General features: G+C 54.2%; 1 protein-coding gene and 1 non-coding gene across 2 annotated transcripts; both read right to left on the bottom strand.

The window, feature by feature from the left end:
- On the bottom strand, positions 1-9,573 carry LOC142821499 (uncharacterized). The gene is made up of 4 exons (XM_075912626.1): positions 7,976-9,573; positions 5,810-6,010; positions 4,462-4,575; positions 1-3,580 (listed from the first exon to the last, which is right to left on the bottom strand). Exons 1-4 carry the CDS (start codon positions 8,097-8,099, stop codon positions 2,538-2,540), a joined length of 1,482 nt encoding a protein of 493 aa, XP_075768741.1. The 5' UTR covers positions 8,100-9,573; the 3' UTR covers positions 1-2,537.
- Positions 9,574-17,305: 7,732 nt separating this feature from the next.
- Positions 17,306-17,387, bottom strand: TRNAS-GCU (transfer RNA serine (anticodon GCU)). Its single transcript has one exon. It is a non-coding gene; the product is annotated as a tRNA-Ser (tRNA).
- Positions 17,388-18,559: the final 1,172 nt, after the last annotated feature.

Below are 18,559 nucleotides of genomic sequence, written 5' to 3' on the forward strand. Positions count from 1 at the left end.
TTAATATCTCAGTTGGGGGGGGGGGTGTTGCAGATGGCAGGGAGTTACGCCTTATCGATACAAGCCCCTTCTCACACTCAATTGCCTGAGATATTTATACCTTCTTACAAAGTCACAGTGGAAATTTACAGAGAAAAGAGGAAGTAAGGCACTTTACTTTTAGATGGTTACATCTGCTTGACCCGATAACAAAATGCAAGCAGTGCGATTTTTTGTTTGTTTAACAGCATTGTGGTTTCTTGCTCAATTTGCTTAGGAAGCTCGCTTCTGATGCAGGATACACTGCGTACAGTTCAGTCTGTGGCCAGGCTAGTGAGGCCTACCTCCACAGTGTGTACTGGACATAAATATTTTACTTAATTTAAAATAAAGTTTGATCAACTAACATGAGAAAGTTAAAAGGTTTAATCTCTTTAATAATTCAAATGCAACTGCCCAGATGTAGCCCCAGCAAAATGGCTTGACGAATTATGTAATTAACAGTGAGTTTCCATTAGCAACAGTAATCTACAGAAGGTTTGGAGAGGGCACGACTGTGATTGGCTGCGCCGGGCCGGGGCAGGCCTGAACACTGCTGAAGGAATCCACTCAGGGCAAATTGCTCAAAACCAGGACTGCTGACAGCCCTTGACTGGAGACCTTTCCAAAATAGGCCACAAACCAGTCACAGTGAGCCCTTCAGCTGCCAATCCAGCCTGCAGGAAGCCTCATGAGCAAAACCCCTCAGATACCCCAGCTCTTTCTATGCCACAATCAGCCCTGGGCTTACAGAGAGGTGAGGGGTTATAGATCCCAATCTTTCCAACCCAGAACAGACGCACCCGGTTCCAAAGAACCAGCCATGAATTCCTGGTCAATTTATACTTTAGATCTTACCCACCAGATCACAGTGGACCAATCCTTTAGAATCTAAATGTTTATTAATAAAAGACAGAAAAGGCTGAGAATAAGGTGAATATATTATATACATCAATCAGCATGTTCTTGATGCAGGATCTTAGTGGAGATGTTAGAAACTACTAGCATAAGTCTTTGGGGTACATCATATGTCAGGATGGGTCAGCAATCCTTCCCGTGTCTCTGTCCTTAGCAAGGCCGCTTCTCGGATAAGTAGCAAGACTGAAGACAAGATGGAGCCCCCCTCATGGCATTTGATATTCATTTCTGGTGTCGCCCAAGCTGGAGCTAATCATATGGTCAAGTGACCTGTTTCATATGCCATCAGCCATTGTGCTCTGGCTGCTTTGCAGCTTTCCACACGCATTCTTCAGCTGTGTATTGGCCACCCTGAGAACCATTGTCCTTGGAGCTATACTGGTTAGCATAGTCACTCATTGGAAATTCCGTCCCCATGACAGGCAGTCCATACACAGCATCAGCAGAGCCCATAGTCATAACTCCCCATACAAATTCCAAACAAGTACACAAATACCACACACAGAATCAGCACAATAGTAACTTTCGTTTGACACCTCACACGGCCCACTTTGTACCAAATTTGGGGCAAACAGTTCCTCGTGATCACAGCAGTTACCTGTATGCTCACTTTAAAATCCAATGTGACAGGGGCCTCAAGAAAGGGTTGGGGTTTTGAGGATTTGGGATGCAGAAACAGGCAGGTGTCTGGTCAGAAATAAGGTGCAGTATGTGGCCAGGAGAGATGGTGCAATAAAAAAGGAGGCTGTCAGCGCAAGCTGGGGGTGCTAGCTGCTGGGAGAAAGGGAATTGAGGATATTGGGAGGGGATATATGGGGGATGATAGCAAATATTACCTGGCTTTGGGCCCTCGTACAGCAACATCTCCAGTCACACTGTCCTGGTCACCCTGGAGGGAGGCTCTACTGCTGCAGCAGCAGCCAAACAGACTAGGACCAGCCCCGGACACCAGAGGCACCACTACTGCACCCATTCAGTCCAGGGCTGGAGGTGTTGCTGCTGCAACCATGCAGCCCAGGACCAGCCCCAGAGGCACCCCTGACATGGCCATGTGGCCCCTGAGGCCAGCAGTGCAGTGGCAGCAGTGCCTCTAGTGCCGGCCTCAGGTTGTATAGCAAAGACTCAGCCTAGCGCTGCCTCCTCTCTAGTGGTTAGAAAGCATGAAGAGGGGGTTGGGCTAAACTCCTTCCCCCTCAGTACATCTTGATTTGGAGGTAGGGCCTGGCACTGCCTTGTGGACAGGATCAAAGCCTTAGGCAGGCTGCATTCTGTCAACAGAGAAAAATTTTGCTCACCACTACTATACGGTTTCTCACCTATGTGGGTTCAACTATATGCAACAAGACTTGAATTGTCGCTATAGCATTTCCCAAAGTCAGAGCAGTTAAAGGATTTCTCTTCTGTGAGAGTTCTCATGGATAACAAGGTGTGACTTCTGACTGCAGCATTTCCTACAGTGAGAGCAGGTGAATAGCTTCTTCCGTATGGGTTTTCCTATGTCTAACAAGGGTTGAGGTCTGACTGAAGCTTTTCCCACAGTCAGAGAAGCTGAACGGTTTATCCCGCGTGTGACTCCTCCTATGGCTAATAAGCTGTGACCATCAAATGAAGCTGTTCCCACAGTCAGAGCAGCTGAAAGGTTTCTCTCCTGTGTGGGTTCTCCTATGTCTAACAAGGTGTGAACTGTGCCTGAAGCTTTTCCCACAGTCAGAGCAGCTGAAGGGTTTCTCTCCTGTGTGGACTCTCCTATGGATAACAAGGGTTGAGTTCTGACTGAAGCTTTTCCCACAGTCAGAGCAGCTGAAGGGTTTCTCTCTTGTGTGGACTCTCCTATGGATAACAAGGGCTGAGGTCTGACTGAATCTTTTCCCACAGTCAGAGCAGCTGAAGGGTTTCTCTCCTGTGTGGACTCTCCTATGGTTAATAAGCTGAGACCATCGAATGAAGCTTTTCCCACAGTCAGAGCAGCTGAAAGGTTTCTCTCCTGTGTGGGTTCTCCTATGTCTAACAAGGTGTGAACTGTGCCTGAAGCTTTTCCCACAGTCAGAGCAGCTGAAGGGTTTCTCTCCTGTGTGGGCTCTCCTATGGATAACAAGGGTTGAGGTCTGACTGAAGCTTTTCCCACAGTCAGAGCAGCTGAAGGGTTTCTCCCCTGTGTGGGCTCTTCTATGGATAACAAGGGTTGAGGTCTGACTGAAACTTTTCCCACAGTCAGAGCAGCTGAAGGGTTTTTCTCCCGTGTGAACTCTCCTATGTCTAACAAGGTATGATCTCCGACTGAAGCTTTTCCCACAGTCAGAGCAGCTGAAGGGTTTCTCTTCTGTGTGGGCTCTTTCATGTTTAATAAGAGTTGCACAGTCACTGCAAGAACAAGGTGAATGTTGATGGGGGATTTTCTTTTGAACAGTTTTTGTGTTTGTTTTCAACCTTCTGCTCCTGTGACTGGATTTATCCTGTCCTGCTCCTGGATGGTTTCCCTGCTGCCTTTGTAGACTACGCTGACTCTCACAAGTCTCTCCTTGCTCAGGACTCTGAAAAACATGCCCTTCAGATATTTCCACTAACACCCCACATGGAGCCATTTGCTCAGGTCCTTCCTCCTGAAGACTCGTCTCACTGTTCTCATTCAGCATCTCATCACCTGCTGGGATGGAGAGAGGAACCACACAGGAGTCATTAGGTTGTATCAACAGGTGTGTTGTAAGCAAAACTTGTGAAGTCATTCTGCCGCTCTACTCTGCACTAGTTAGGCCTCAGCTGGAGTACTGTGTCCAGTTCTGGGCACCACATTTCAAGAAAGATGTGGAGAAATTGGAAAGGGTACAGAGAAGAGTGACAAGAATGATTAAAGGTCTAGAGAACATGACCTATGAAGCCAGGCTTCATGAACTGGGCTTGTTTAGTTTGGAAAAAAGAAGATTAAGGGGGGACATGATAGCGGTTTTCAAATATCTAAAAGGGTGTCACAAGGAGGAAGGAGAAAATTTGTTCCTCTTGGTTTCTGAGGACAGGACAAGGAGTAATGGGCTTAAAGTGCAGCAAGCGAGGTTTAGATTGGACATTAGGAAAAAATTCCTAACTGTCAGGATGGTCAAATATTGGAATAAATTGCCAAGGGAGGTGGTGGAATCTCCCTCCCTGGAGATATTTAAGAACAGGTTAGATAGACATCTGTCAGGGATGGTGTAGACGGAGCTTGGTCCTGCCTTGAGGGCAGGGGACTGGACTCGATGACCTCTCGAGGTCCCTTCCAGTCCTATCAGTCTATGATTCTATGTGCTGAGCTGAAATAAAAATTCTGAATGGTGAACAGAAAATGGGGGAAAAACCCAAAGAATGGTTGGAAAGATTCAATAATCATGAGCCGAGTTCACCCTGCTTCCTCATAACTATTTCCCCATCTGGCACTCTCACACTGGAGTTGATGACAGGCTGAAGGGCCAGTCAGACTTGATGAAAACACACAACCAACATCTGCTATGAGAACACAGAAATTGGTTTGAGTCAGTTTAGCTGATTTCTCACCTGTGTGGGTGTCACTGACGCTCTCCCTTTCCTCACTGCCTTGGAGATCCGGGATCTGCAGCTCTTCCCTTTGCTCCATCCAAGAGAGCACATGAGCTTTGGAGACTGGAAATCCTATTCAGGGAGCAATTAACCAAGTGCTGATCTTGTTCATTAAATTCTGTACCATTCCTGCTTCCAAAGCCAGGTTCTGAGTCTCCTACCCAGACAGGCTCCTTCCCCACCTTCCAGAGACTGGTCTCTGGCTGGTACAAAATCCCTGGACACACTAATTCCATCCTTCCCCCGCCCCACCACCATATTGGGAATAGCCCAGCTGACTTCCATGGGGAACTGATCGCTCTGCTGCACTCTGCAGGATACAACTCAGTCTCCCTTAGGGCCTGTTGCATACTTGGGAGGACAGGAAAACACTGCTCATAAGCAGAGAGCTCTAAGACTTTCAGGACTGACAGACACCTCTAGCCAGGATTCATATTTGAGCTGACATATGTCAGGTCTCTAGGGCTGTGAGGGAAAGGATCCAGCAGAGCTCTAGAGCCCTATGGGATCTGCCCACAAAGCTCTTGGCTGGGGGCTGGACTTTCCCTGCTCTTGGGCTCAGATGCTCTACTTGAGCCAGAAGGAGGCAGGGGAATTGTCTGATCAAGAAAATGAATCCTTGGTTGGCCACTTCAGGCCCTGCCTATGGTCCACATTCCTGATCCTGACTGACTGTGCCATGGTGGGCCCTGTCAGCTCCCCACAACAGCGGTCAGTCCTACAGACAGCCAGGGCAGTGCCAGCCTATTCCTGTGGCCAGCCAACGTGGAGACAGGATGGGCTGCTTCTCTGCTGCTTGTAGATGCTCCTGCAGCTCAGCTCCCCTTCTGTAGCCTTGATTCTACTCTGCCAGTAGCAGCAGCCCTCCTCTTGTGGCTAGTCGGGCCTGCCATTTGGTGACTCTCTGGCTTGCACAGAATCTACCAGAGGCAAGGAAGGACCCTGAGTTGGCACCTTTCTTCCAGGGGCTCAGCACAATAGCACAAGGGGACCCTACAGATGCTAAGAGCAGCTGCACCCAGCCCCACAACTCCGGTCCCTGCCGTTCCTGCCTGGATCCTTCCGCTGACATTCCAGCCAAGGCACAACATGGGCAAGATGGTGGGAACCACAATGAGATCTTGGCTGTGGGAAGAGCAGCACCGCTATTATGTCACTGAACCTCCTCTCACACAGGAGCCAGGATTACTGGGGCAGATACTGCTGATATTGGGGGTTCAGGCAATGAAGGACCCTGAACCAAACCCAACCCAGCTGCTCCAGAGCCCACCCAGCTTCTGTTACACAAGGGGACAGGAATCCTCACCCAGCCAGCTCACAGCTTCGTAATTCTCCTGCATCACATCCCTGTAGAGAGCTCTTTGGCCCGGGTCCAGCAGAGCCCATTCCTCCTCAGAGAAATACACAACCACCTCCTCAAAGCTCACAGGCTCCTCCACAGCCATTTCCTGTCCCTGGCTCTGCAGACCAGGGGCTGAGCTGTAGACAGACATGGGTGTTCTGCAGCCTGGCAGGGGGAAAAGGAGAATTGGAGACATTTCAAAAAGAGCTTTAATCCTTTCCACACCCCAATTCTGCCCAGACTCTGTCCCCGGTGAAAAACATGCTGGACTCTCCAGTTTTGGGCAAACGCTGAGTCTAGATATTCCATAAACACCACACACAAGTTAGATCCGAAAGCCGTATTTATTTCTCTTAATACCTGGCTTGAGTTATATTACTTTGCCTGCAACAATGGAGATTCAGTTCTCAGCACCCAGTGTCTGCTAACAAGTCACATATTCATCTGCCTGAACATGGACATAGGTTTAATTTAATTTGGGCTGCAGTATTTATAATCCTTAGTCTTCATGCATTGATTTGCAAACTTTGGTTCTCTCATCTGACACAGACTTTATAAACTCTCTCCACAACAGAGATGAAGTGAAGTTAATATGAGTATTCAGATGCATATTATTAAACACGTGTGCTGAGTGTTTGCAAGATAAGACCTTAAAATTCATGGATTCATGGCATCAGAAAATATCCCGAGCCATGCAGTCTGTCCCCTCTGCAGCACAAGCCATTATACGTAGCCCAGCTACCCAGGCACAAAGCTCTGTTCCCCCACAGCATGTTTTCTAGAAAGTTGTCCAGTGCTGATTGGAAGACATCAAGAGATGAAGAACCCACCAGTTCTTTGATGATTGGTTACAGCAGCGAATCCTCTTACCCATCAAATATTTGTGCCTCCTCTCTAGCCTGAAATTCTCTGGCTGCATCTTTCAGTTATTGACTCTCACTGAACTGTATCCACTAGACCGGAGTGGGCAATTCATTTTGATGTGGGGGGGCACTCCAAGATTTTGGAAAGTGGTTGAGAGCTGCACTCTTCCAAGACATTAAGCAGGAAATACAGCGAATGGGATGAACACTGGGAGAAGAAGGGAGCTTTGGGTGAGGGTTTGGGATGCAGGAGGGAAAGAGGGGTCTGGGAAGCAGTTTGGGTGAAAGAAGCAGGTGTAATCTGGGGCACTGGATTAGCCAACTACTCATGAGATATTTAAAGTAAGGTTAATTTAGAGAAGTGGCTGAGTGAACAAAAAAGGGGCTGAGGGTTTCTGACCATGAAGAGCTCCTTGCATATTTGGATGCAGGAAGAGAACAAAGAGTTTGAGTATGTGGAGTTGGGGGCAGGAGTGTGGGGCAGAGAATTAGGAGGGGAAGAGAGAGGTTGGGGTGCCAGAGGCAGGTTTTGCCTAGGAGACTTACCTGAGTGAGTCCCGACCAGCAGCCTAGCACCTCTCTGAAGCACACAGGAAGCCTGCCCAACCCTCGCACAGGCTGTGGGGCCATGTGGGTGTTTGAATAACTATGAGCTAGAGGGGAGAGGGCACAGTGCTTCCTTTCTGGCCAGAAACCATCCAATTGTCCTGGGAGTGGATGCCTTCCTGCTTTATCTCTGGGCTCACCTTCACTTTCTGAGTGGCTTGCAGGTGGGAAGTGGCAACCACGGAACTAGCCCATAGCTCGCCAAGCATCAGAGGGCCGGATGCGATGGCCTGGCGAGCTAGATCCGGCCCATGGGCTGTATTTTGCCCAGGCCTGCACTAAACTGAAGAGCCCTTGCATATCCAGCAGTTTCTCACCATGAACAAACTGATACCATGGAAGCCAGCCAGCTCTCAGCCTTTCAGCCTATTTATTGTTTGAAACCAACCCCGTATTGAAACTGACCAGTGAAATCTGAGCCTGAAGGTGCCATCCATTGTGTGCTTTAACATCACCCCTTTAAGCATCATACCCCATAGATCAGTGATTCTCAAAGTGTCTACAAGTCCCCATGCAGTGTCCCCGGAGCTCCTCACTGATCTCAATTTAGGGCTGTGTGCACCATGGTCACTGCGTTTGGTTGGTAACTTCAATGACAGTCCTATGAAGATGATTTTGCTGGAATTTTCTCATTTTTAGAATCGCCACATGAAAAACTCACCTTGTCTGAAAACGCCCAGGGATTCTCCTCTTGCTCTCTCCAGTGCAGAGGGCAGAGTGTCTGGTGGGGGAAGGGATAAGAGAGGTGAAATTCCAGGCTCTCCTCTATATAACAATGTCCCCATACTGAACTCTGCATTTCACTTGTATCAGAGACCAGACAGACACACACACAAGTGTTTAGTATGAAAAGGTCTGAAACCTTCCGTGTCCTCTCTTGCTTGGGCACCTCCCAGCAACGGAGCCAACATCTCTGCAGCCTCATTCCCGCTCCAGGAGACACAAACTGAAAGTGAGATTTACTTTTCCCTCCTCATCCCCTCCCACCTGGTTTCTCTGTCACTTACCACCTCTCCTCATAACCTAGAGCTGCGCTGGGGGAACACGTTGTTATGACATTAACTTTACCTATTTTGATCCCTTGACACCAACGGGAGATTCAGAGTTTGCAAACCCCTGGCTCTATTTGCAAACAGTTGGGTCTGTTCGCTCAGTGTCTCTAAGGAGAGCAGCATGATGGGCTGTCATTCTCCACGTGGGAATTGAGGCAGGGGAAGGTTGGCTTCAGAGGCCAGATTCAATAGTTTCTAATACCTTTATTATTGAGTCTTGATAGCCAATCCTTCACTCCTTGCCCTGGGCTGAATGTGCCCAGTGCCCAGCAGTGACAGACCCATATTCCAGCCCCACAGTCCCGAGGCAGCCAGTCCCCGGGGAGGTGACAGCTCTAGGAAATATCTGAAGTCAGACTGTGCCCCTGAATGGGGGATTCCAGAGTCTGCTGTTCAAGGGTGAGATCCTCAGAATTAAGTGAGTCAGAGACATTTCTATCCAACATCTGTCTGTAGAGCCCTGGGGAGATGTGGTGCCAACATCAGCTCCAAGCTCTTTCCCTGCGCTGTGCAGTATGACAGGAGTGTGAGCCACCTACCTGCTCAAGCTGTTTCTTAAGTCCTAGAGAAAAGAGTGAGAAAAGAATCGCAGCTGCACTGGGCACACACAAGGAAGGGATTTTGCAAACATGGGAACAAGGGGCCCTGCCCTGGCCCCAGGGCCATGGATCCCCTGAGCGAATGGGGCTTTGCCACCTCTAATAGCTCTGTGCCTGTGACTCTGCAAAGCACAAGGGTCACTCGCATGGCATCAATGCACCCGCCGAGTTACACCCAGATCTGACGGCTGGACTCCAGCACTTGTTATTCAGGAGCCTATCGTCCTTGTGTGGGGAGCTGGGGATGTTGCTCTCTCAGTCTCACCTGCAGGAATTCACTCCCTGGCTTCTGACACTTCCCCTCCACCTCACTGATCCACTCGCTGAGACGGGAAATCTGTGCAGAGAGTTTCCTGACAGTGTCAGTCTGGAGCACCGACAGCCAGAGACAGACGGGCCAACAGGCCCTGCGTTGAATGTGCAACATTCAACCACAGAGAGGCAGCAGTGAGCTGGTCTGAGGCCCCTGCCCGGCTGGAGCAGCCCCCCACAGGCAGCACAGGAAGGTGGGTCACAGCCCTGACCCCAGCCCAGCTGTGCCCCTCCCCCAATTCCCACAAGCCGAGCTGCAGACTCCCCGCACCCCAGCTGGCCGACTCCCCCCCCCCCCCGCCTGTGTGAGACCCTCCCACAAACCCCTCCCACTGAGGCCCTGCCCCACAACCCTCCTCCCCCCACCGGAACGAAGGCGCAGCCGCGCACCCAGCAGGGGCCGCTCCACAGACACGTGAGCGGGGGAGGAGGAGGCGAATCCGGAGCGAGGCCCCCGGCAGCCATAGGCCCGTCCGCAAAGCTCGCACATGCGCACCGCAAGGCTCTCCCAGCTGCCGGGAGCAGCGGGAGCGCACGGGAGCCAATGAGGAGCCGCAGAGGGAAACAAGCAAGCAAGCAGCCCCGCCCTCCCGGCAACACAGAGCCCCGCCCTCCCAGCAACACAGAGCCCCGCCCACCTCACTCTGCTCCTCGCTCCCCCGAAGCAGCGCGGCGAATAAGGGCACCAAGGGCTGCCTGAGGGCGCGCGGCGCATGCGCAGTGATCACAGAGAAGTTCACTGACTCCCTCTGCTCGCTCGCGGAGTCAGACGCTGCTGCGGGCCGGGAGTGACGGGCGGGGAAGCACGAAAACCCGGCCCCGGCCGTACTGAATGGAGGGGCCCGATGAGATCGCGCATGCGCAGAGGTTCAGTGACTCTGCTGGGAGTCCAGCGCCAGGGCTTAGGTCAGACCGGGAGCTTCCTGGCCACGCCCCCTCTTCCCAGCAAGTCCCTGGCTGCTCCGCCCAGCTCCTGGGCTCTGCCCCACGCGTGTCCCTGGCTGCCGGGCTGCTCCCCCCCGCGGGCCATGGAGCTGCGGGGCGATGGCTCCAGCTCCTCTGGGTTCCTGTGCAGTCGGATTGACCCGCCCCCCCCCCGGCTGTAGGAATCGCCCCCCCCCCAATAGCAACCCCCCCCCCCCCCGTGATTCTCTGCCGGCCTGTTGCTGCTGGGGGCTGGGATCACACCTGCCCCCCCCCTTTGCTGCTTCTCCTGTTCCCAGCCCCGCAGCCCCTGGCAGTGCGCTGGGAGCCGGGACCTTCCCACCCCAGTGCGGCTCCTCTCCCCTCCGACTGGCCCAGGGACAGAGACTGGAATAGGGGAGGGGTCTGTCAGTTCCCCTCCTTCCTCTCTCCAGCTTTTCCTCCAGGTCTGGGTGGTCCTGGTGGCTGGGACATTCCCATTCCCAGCCCCATGTGCTGCTGCCCCACTCTGCCCCACCCCCCACACTGGTCACCAGCCCCTAGGGCAGGAATGCAGTGTTCTGACAGATACGGGATACACCTGTCACAATGAGCGACCTCTGCCTTTGCCCATCCCCCTCAGGGGCCCCAGAGCCGGAGGCCAAGGGCCCCTCCCACTGCTGAATGTGGACAGGTCTGGCCTGGCCTCTTTCTCCCCAGACACCCCTGCCCCTCCCCATTCCCCCTGGGCTCTGCCCCCCACTCTGGCCAGAAGCTGGAGCCCTGACCAGAGAGGAGAAGCCCTGGGGTGCCAAAGCAGCTGGGGCCATCACAGAACCATTCCCCTGAAAGGGGGGGGGGGGATCAAAAGCTGCCCCTGGCTCTGCCCAGGACAGATGGAGGGTCCATGGATCCCCCGCTGCCCAGACAGCTCTTACTGTGACATGAATGGGGTAAGAATCACAGGGGCAGTTGTGTCGCTCCTCCTCCCACCTCATGCCGCACACCCTCACTACCCATCCCACCTCCTGGGGGAACCTGTGACTAAAGCCAGACATGGCCTGGCACATCCCGTATCCCTCCCTTCTGCCACCTGCACTTCAGGTCCCCCTCCAACTCCCATCTGATCCCCGCACCCAAGGACTCCCCTGCCCTTGGCCCCATGACTGCACCATGCCAAGCAGTGGGGCAGCCGTGCCAGCCAGGCTCTGAGGGAACTGGGTGCAAGGGGAGGGGCCGGGGGTGCCTCCCCGGGGAGCCTGGACAGTGGCCAGCCCAGCTCACCACACTGCCCAGGAGCAGTTCCTGCCTGGCCCTGGCCCAGCCAATGGGGAGCACATGCCCCCCGCTCCAGCTACCCCAATGCTAAGAGCTGGCCATGCCGGCTCAGGGGCTGCCCCATGGGCTGTGCAGGGGCTGGCAGGGAGCCTGCGGAGCCACAAACCAGACGTTCAACACCCCGGCCAGCGGTGCTGCCTGGCGCCTCCAGGAGCCTGTTGAACCAGGGGTTTCCAGTCCCAAACCAAACACCTGCTTCCCTCATCCCTCCCCCCTCACCCTGCCCCCATCCCTCACAGCTCCCCTCCCCTGCCCTCATAACTTCTGCCCCTCCCCAAGCCCCATAACACTCTGGTTTCTGCCCATCCCAAAGGAGCGTTTGCCCCAAGTCACTGGCACCTCTGGGCTGAAAGCAAACCCAGCGCCTGCAGCCAGTCCTATGGCACCGTCACCAACGATTTACTGGCCCAGAGAAGGGAATGAGAGTTACTCACAGGGCGAATGCACCAGCCAGACACACACACACGCGTGCAGTGCGCTCCTGCCTGGCCCAAGGGAATAGACGCAACTCTGGTGAGCCAGCTCCCTGTGTCCTGTAGAACCATCCCACACAGGATAGCTGCAAATCCCTCAGTTTGTTCCCATCCCTCCTCCCACCACCATCCCCCTCCCTCTCTGCCCCACGCTCAGCATCTAAGGATACGACAGAGGCATGTAGATTAGGCTACCAGGCATAGGAAAATGAAGCGGCGATTTAAATAATTGCCGCTTCATTTAAATTTACATGGCTGCCGCGCTGAGCCGATCACGGTAGTCTGGACGCGCGGGTGTCGACATCAAAGGCATTTGTCGACCACCCAGGTATGCCGAGGTAGCCTACCTGGGTAGCCTAATCTATGCCTGGTAGCCTAATCTGTCGCCAGAGGCATGTAGTCTAGCTGTACCCTAAGCCTGGGAGAGAGAAAGTTCTTTCTGCCCTGGCCAGTCCTTCTCTCCCCCACAGCTCACACTGATAAGAGATTTTGGAGCTGGCTCCTCTTCAAAGGGCACGTGGAGGAGGGGAGCAATGAACAGAGTCTTGTCTGGAGCTTCCTGTGCGAGGCAGGCGATGCCCCCGACACACTAGACTCTGCCATTGTGCGCAAATGCTGAGTCTACCTGGTTTTCCTCCATATATTTGTAGCACAGACTCAGGCCCTCTCATAAGGACTAAAGCAACAGAAACTTTATAACCTCTCCCCACAGCAGAGATGCAGGGAAGTTAATGCCAGTCAAATGTTTATTAAACACGTGTGGTGAGTGTTTGCAGGATGAGACCCTGAGATTTGTAGATTTGCAGTATCCAAGGGGAACGTTAGCCCTGCAGTCTGACCCCCTCTGTGACACAAGCCATTGCACTTAGCCCAGCTACCCAGGCACAAAGCTGTTTCCCCACAGAATGTTTTCTACTAAGTTGCTCAGTTCTGAGTTGACAGTATGAGGAGATGGAGAATCCACCACTTCCTGTGGCCATTGGTTTCTGTGGCTCATCTTCGACCCTAGGAACACTCTGGTTTCTGCCCATCCCAAAAGAGCGTTTGCCCCAAGTCACTGGCACCTCCTGGCGCCTCCAGGAGCCTGTTGAACCAGGGGTTTCCAGTCCCAAACCAAACACCTGCTTCCCTCATCCCTCCCCCCTCACCCTGCCCCCATCCCTCACAGCTCCCCTCCCCTGCCCTCATAACTTCTGCCCCTCCCCAAGCCCCATAACACTCTGGTTTCTGCCCATCCCAAAGGAGCGTTTGCCCCAAGTCACTGGCACCTCCTGGCTGAAAGCAAACCCAGCACCTGCAGCCAGTCCTATGGCACCGTCATGAATGATTTACTGGCCCAGAGAAGGGAAGGAGAGTTACTCACAGGGAGAACGCAGCAGCTGGACACACACACGGTGCGCTCCTGCCTGGTCCTAGGGAATAGAGGCGCCTCTGGTGAACCAGCTCAGTGTGGGGCCACTGCAGATCCCTCAGTTTGTACCTAACCCTCCCCTCAGCACCATCCCCCTCCCTCCCTGGCCCACACCCAGCATCTAAGCCCAGTAGAGAGAAAGTTTTTCCTGCCCTGGCTTGTCCTTCCCTCCCCCAGAGCTCACACTGATAAGAGGAATGTTTGGGGCACGGCTCCTCTTCTAGGGCACAAGGAGGAGGGAGGGAAGCAACCAACAGAGTATTTTGCTCACAATTCTCCTGCCTAGCTTCTCTGGGGTCTGGAGCTTCTTGTGCCAGGCAGGAGATGTCCCCCCCCCCCCCCGACACACCAGGTTCTCACACTTGGCTCTGCCCCTCTCCTGGCCTTGGGCTGGTCCTGGTGTCATAACAAACCCTCGTCCAGCCCCTGAGAAACACCGAACTCTCACCCAGTGCAACAGGCACAGCCAGTCCCAGGGGGTCAGCACTGGCAGCCACCCCACAATATTTCCCACAGCCCAGCCTCTGCCCCCGTTTCTGCCAGTGCAATGCTTGTTTTAACTGCATGGACAGCCCAGGGAGCCAGCTGGCTGCTGGCCCCACATGTGCCAGTGACCAGAGAGACATGAGCTGGCACCCGCATGGGTGGCAAGTTATATGGGCTCGTGGTGCCCGTGCTCCAGCAATATTTGGAGCCGGGGGCCCCGCTCCTCCAATATTTGGACCTGGGTCTCTCCCCTGGCTCTGAATATTGCTCCTCCCCCCCAGCCCCAGAGCATCCCAGGAGGAGACTTGTAACAGGGCGCCCACAGCCCCAGTGTGATGGAGCACACTGGTCATGCCACGGCAAGCTGTCGCGGCAGGCTGGCCCCGTCCCTGCACACTTGCGGCGCATGCACGCACTGCGAGCCAGACAGGGGTGCTGGGATGTGGAGGCCTCACCCGTGGGCGGATGCTACAGCGAATGGGCATGGCGGGCAGCCCCGCACCCTTGTGGTGCATGCTCACACCATGCCGGGTATTTTAAATGCCGGCGAAGTGGCAGTGGGAGGGGGATAGGATGATGCAGGTAGAGGAGAGGGGAAGGGTATTGGGGGCTGGAGGTGGAGAGGCAGGTGCTGGGATAAGGTTTGAAAGAGGGAGTGGGCATGAGGAAGGCAGGGATGGAGCAAATCATGTGTGAGAGCACAGGGGCATGACGGGAATGGGGGCAGAGGGTGGTGAGGGGTTGGGTATCAGGGAAAAATAGGCCAAAGTGGGCACGGGCAGTGAGGGAAGGGGGAGGCACCAGGAGGGTGCAGGTGCCAGGGGATTCTGGCGGTGAAGCAGAAGGGCAGACACCTGCAGGGAGGGACCAGCACCATAGGAGAGAGGCAGGGCAGGTGTCTAGAGGGAGGTGGTAGGAGAGAGGACGAGGAGGGGTAGCTCACATGGTCAGAGTGGGGCTACTGGAAGAGTGGGAACAGGGGGCAGAGAAGGGCTGGTGGAGGGGGGCAGGTCTCAGGAAGTCCGAAGGCAGTGAGAAGGGAAGGAGTCAGGACAGCAGAGGAGGATGAGGGGTTGGGGGGGGGGCAGCAGGCACCAGGGGAGCTGATGGAACAAGGGGAGGAGACATGGCAGCAGAGAGAAAAGGGAAAGGTTTAAAAATATGTATTAATAACTTGGGTGCCACAGTGGCACATCCAAACAAGCCACATGACCTCAGTACTGGTGCACAACACAAAATTCATTCTGCTCATGGGAGGAAACTCTTAGGCTATGTCTACACCGGAGGTTTCTTGCACAATAACATCTTGCGCAAGGGTTCTTGTGCAAGAAGTCTTGCACAAGAACATATCTGCACTGCCATGTGTGAATTGTGCTTTTGCACAAGAGTATCCATGGCAGTGTGGACGCTCTCTTGCACAAGAAAGCGATGTCCATTTTAGCCATAGAGGTTTCTTGCACAAGAAATCCCTGCCGAGCATCCACACTGCCCTCTTGCACAAGAGTGCTTACACCTGTTAGAAAAGAGCATAGCTCTTATGGAAGATGTCCTCTCTTACCACGCCATACTGTAAATTTCCTTGCTCAAGTGCAGGCAGGCACTGTGGATACTCTGTGGCTTCTTGCACAAGAACGGCTGTACTTGCACAAGAAGCCGTGAGTGTAGACATAGCCTCAGACAGAACACTTGCCCCAGCCTCTCCGCCCCCCCCCAAGTTAATGTCCCACACGTTGGGTTAATGCAACTGTAGGATAGTTGCATGAGGGGGGGGTTGGTGAGGGCCAAATTAATCCCTGTTGGTAGGAGGATGGTGGGAAAAGCCCTTGGAGAGGGGTGACATGACACCGTTTACTTCTGGTTGTGTGTCCATCTTGCCCCAAGCGTGTTACGTCCAGAGGCGTGGCTAATGAGGCACTACCAAAAATTATACAAACCTGCCGCCCATGGGCACCCGTGCAGGAGGGGGAGCAGCATCACACAGGCCTGCATGTCTGTGGTGAGCAGCTGTGCGACACACCGCACACTGACCGTCACGGGGAGCCATGTCACAGCACTGGATGGGCTGACGAATCCCTTCCCGACACAGGCTCTTGGCCAGAAGATCTCCCCTTGCTCTTCACACCGACCTGCCCCGTTGCCAGGGCTACACCCACTGACACCCCCGCAGCACAAAGTGTCTGTGCACTGGCCCCACATCTGAGCCCCCTGCCCGCTGCTCCTATTTCAGTCATGTCCCCGCCCACCTTCCCCTCGCTGTGTCTGCGCCAGAGTCGCTCCACCGCCGGGCTCCCCAGCGGCTGCAGAAGGGAAATAAACCCCTGTGCGCAGCCGGGAGGAAAGGCCTGGGGTCCACATTCGCTGGCCCTGAGGGGCTGAGACCGATCCCCAGGCACCTCACTGATCAGCGCCTGCCCAGTCACAGGACGCGCCGGGACCCATCCAGCCTGTGCTTGGCCTGTGGGCTCCCTCGGCAGGGAAAGGGGAGAGACGCCCATTCAGAATGGGCCCCACAAGCGCAAGTGTGCGAGCAGGGAGCCGCCGGAACCAGCCAATGGGAGCCCCCCACAGGGCGTTTGACCTAAGTCCCGGCTCTCACAGAGCTTGGTGCCTAATTTCCCGTTGCAGGCAGGTGCTGAGCTTGGCCTAGGAACCCCTCTCCTGGGGCCAGGCAGCCCAGGCCCCTCGCTGCCCCCTGGGCCAAGGAGCCAGGCTGGGGCCTCAGGGACCCAAAGTGGGCAGAGGGGGTGGGGTCCACCTGAGAGCTTTTCGCACCTGGGGTGCGGGGTCCTTGTCCCCTCCTGTCTGTGCTGGGGGAGGTGAGCCTGACTCCCTAGCTGGGGGCAGATGTTATGATGGCGGGGGAGGGTGGCAGGTGTGCAGTTTGGGAATGGAAGCACCTGGACCCTCCCCTCCTGTCCCCTTCAGACCCACTTCCCCCTAGAGCATGGCTGGTGCAGTCATGGGGCCAAGGGCAGGGGAGCTGTCAAGTGTGGGGAGCAGACCGGGGCTGGATGGGGGGACCTGGAGTGCAGGGGGCAGAAACAGGGAAATGGTCATGTCTAGGTTTCGGGGGGGGGGGGGGTCACAGCTTCCCCCAGGCTCCCCACCCCCACTCACCTCAGCTCATTGGCTGGGAGGCAGTGACCTCACAGGGTCCATGGCAACAGCCAGGTGGGACAGGCTGCAGGGCTGGGGCATCTCAGAGACCCCCCATGGCCTGGCTGCCTGGAATCTCCTTTGTGAGGTTTCCCCTTGAGGGCAGAAGGGATGGAGGGACCCATCTGGGAGTGTCTCTGTGGAGATTTCCCCTTTCCCCAGGCTGCACTGGGAGGGGCTGGGGCAGGCAGGGGTACAGGAGGGGCTGGTACTGAACTGAAGAGAGATCTGGGAGAAGCAAGAGAGAAGGCTGCAAACACCCGATGAGGATGGGATTTGAACCCATGCGTGCAGAGCACAATGGATTAGCAGTCCATCACCTTAACCACTCGGCCACCTCATCTGAGCTATTGGTGTTTGTTTCAAATAACCTGAAGTCAACCCTTCGGGGAACCTTTCTGCCACTTGATGGCAGTCCCGGGACACCCAAGGTGGGAAGGTTTTGGCTTTTCACAATGTTTCTTGGGCAGTTGTGCAAAGCTCAGTGCTGTAAAAAACCCAGACACCCCCTGGCTACATCTACCCTGCAGGCTTCTTGTGCAAGAACAGTTTTGTGCAAGAGTTCTTGTGCAAAAGGTCTTGTGCAACGGTGTGTTCACACTGCTATGTGCTTTTGCAAAAGAGAAGTGCTTTTCTGCAAGAGCACGCATAGTATTGTGGACGCTCTCTTGCGCAGGAAAGCTCTGATTGCCATTTTAGCTGTAGGGCTTTCTTGAGCAAGAAACCGCTGTTGCCCATCCACACTGCCTCCTTGTGGATGAGTTCTTGAGCAAGAGGGTTTATTCCTCATGGGGAGAGGAATAACTCTTGCACAAGAAGCCCTGTTATCTGATGCTGTACTATAAATTTACTTGTGCAAGAACGTGAGTGCGGTGTAGACGCTCTGTAAGTTTTTGCACAAGAACAGCTGCTCTTACACAAAAAGCCTGCAGTGTAGACGTAGCCCTGCAGTGTAGACACAGCCTGAGAGAGACAAGGAAAGGAAGTGGCCAGAGCCTCCCCCCAGCAGGCTAGTCCTCAACAGGGTGGGTGCATCTACCCAGCACCCTCACCTCGAAGTAAGCTGTGCACTGTGATCAGTCTGTCCAGGGCCCCCAGGGGAAGTTCTATGGGAAGTTTCCAAGGCAACAGCAACAACAAAGTTTCATAATCTACACTCATGTGACTGTGATTTATTCCTCCTTTAACAAGTGTCTCTGAAGGGATGAGAAATGCAGGGCCCAGGTGCAGGGAGCCGGGTCACATTCTCCTGCCTGAGTCTCAGTCCTGGCTGAAGCCTGGCTAATGAGAGAAGAGGCTAGTGCAAACAGCCCCATGGCAGTGAGGGAATCAGTTGGTGGGTGAGTGAAGCAGGAAGCTGTGGGCAGAGTTCAGTTCTAACTCACTAGGGGTTTGTCCCACAGCTCCAAATAAGCAATGACATTGTGTAGCTTATTTCGAGTCAATATTGAAATAGCTTATTTTGTAATTTGGCGCTGCCTACACAGCACTTAGTTCGAAATAAATCGCAATTCC

Source organism: Pelodiscus sinensis, chromosome 31 (genome assembly GCF_049634645.1).
Source record: "Pelodiscus sinensis isolate JC-2024 chromosome 31, ASM4963464v1, whole genome shotgun sequence".
NCBI classification, from domain to species: Eukaryota; Metazoa; Chordata; order Testudines; family Trionychidae; genus Pelodiscus; species Pelodiscus sinensis.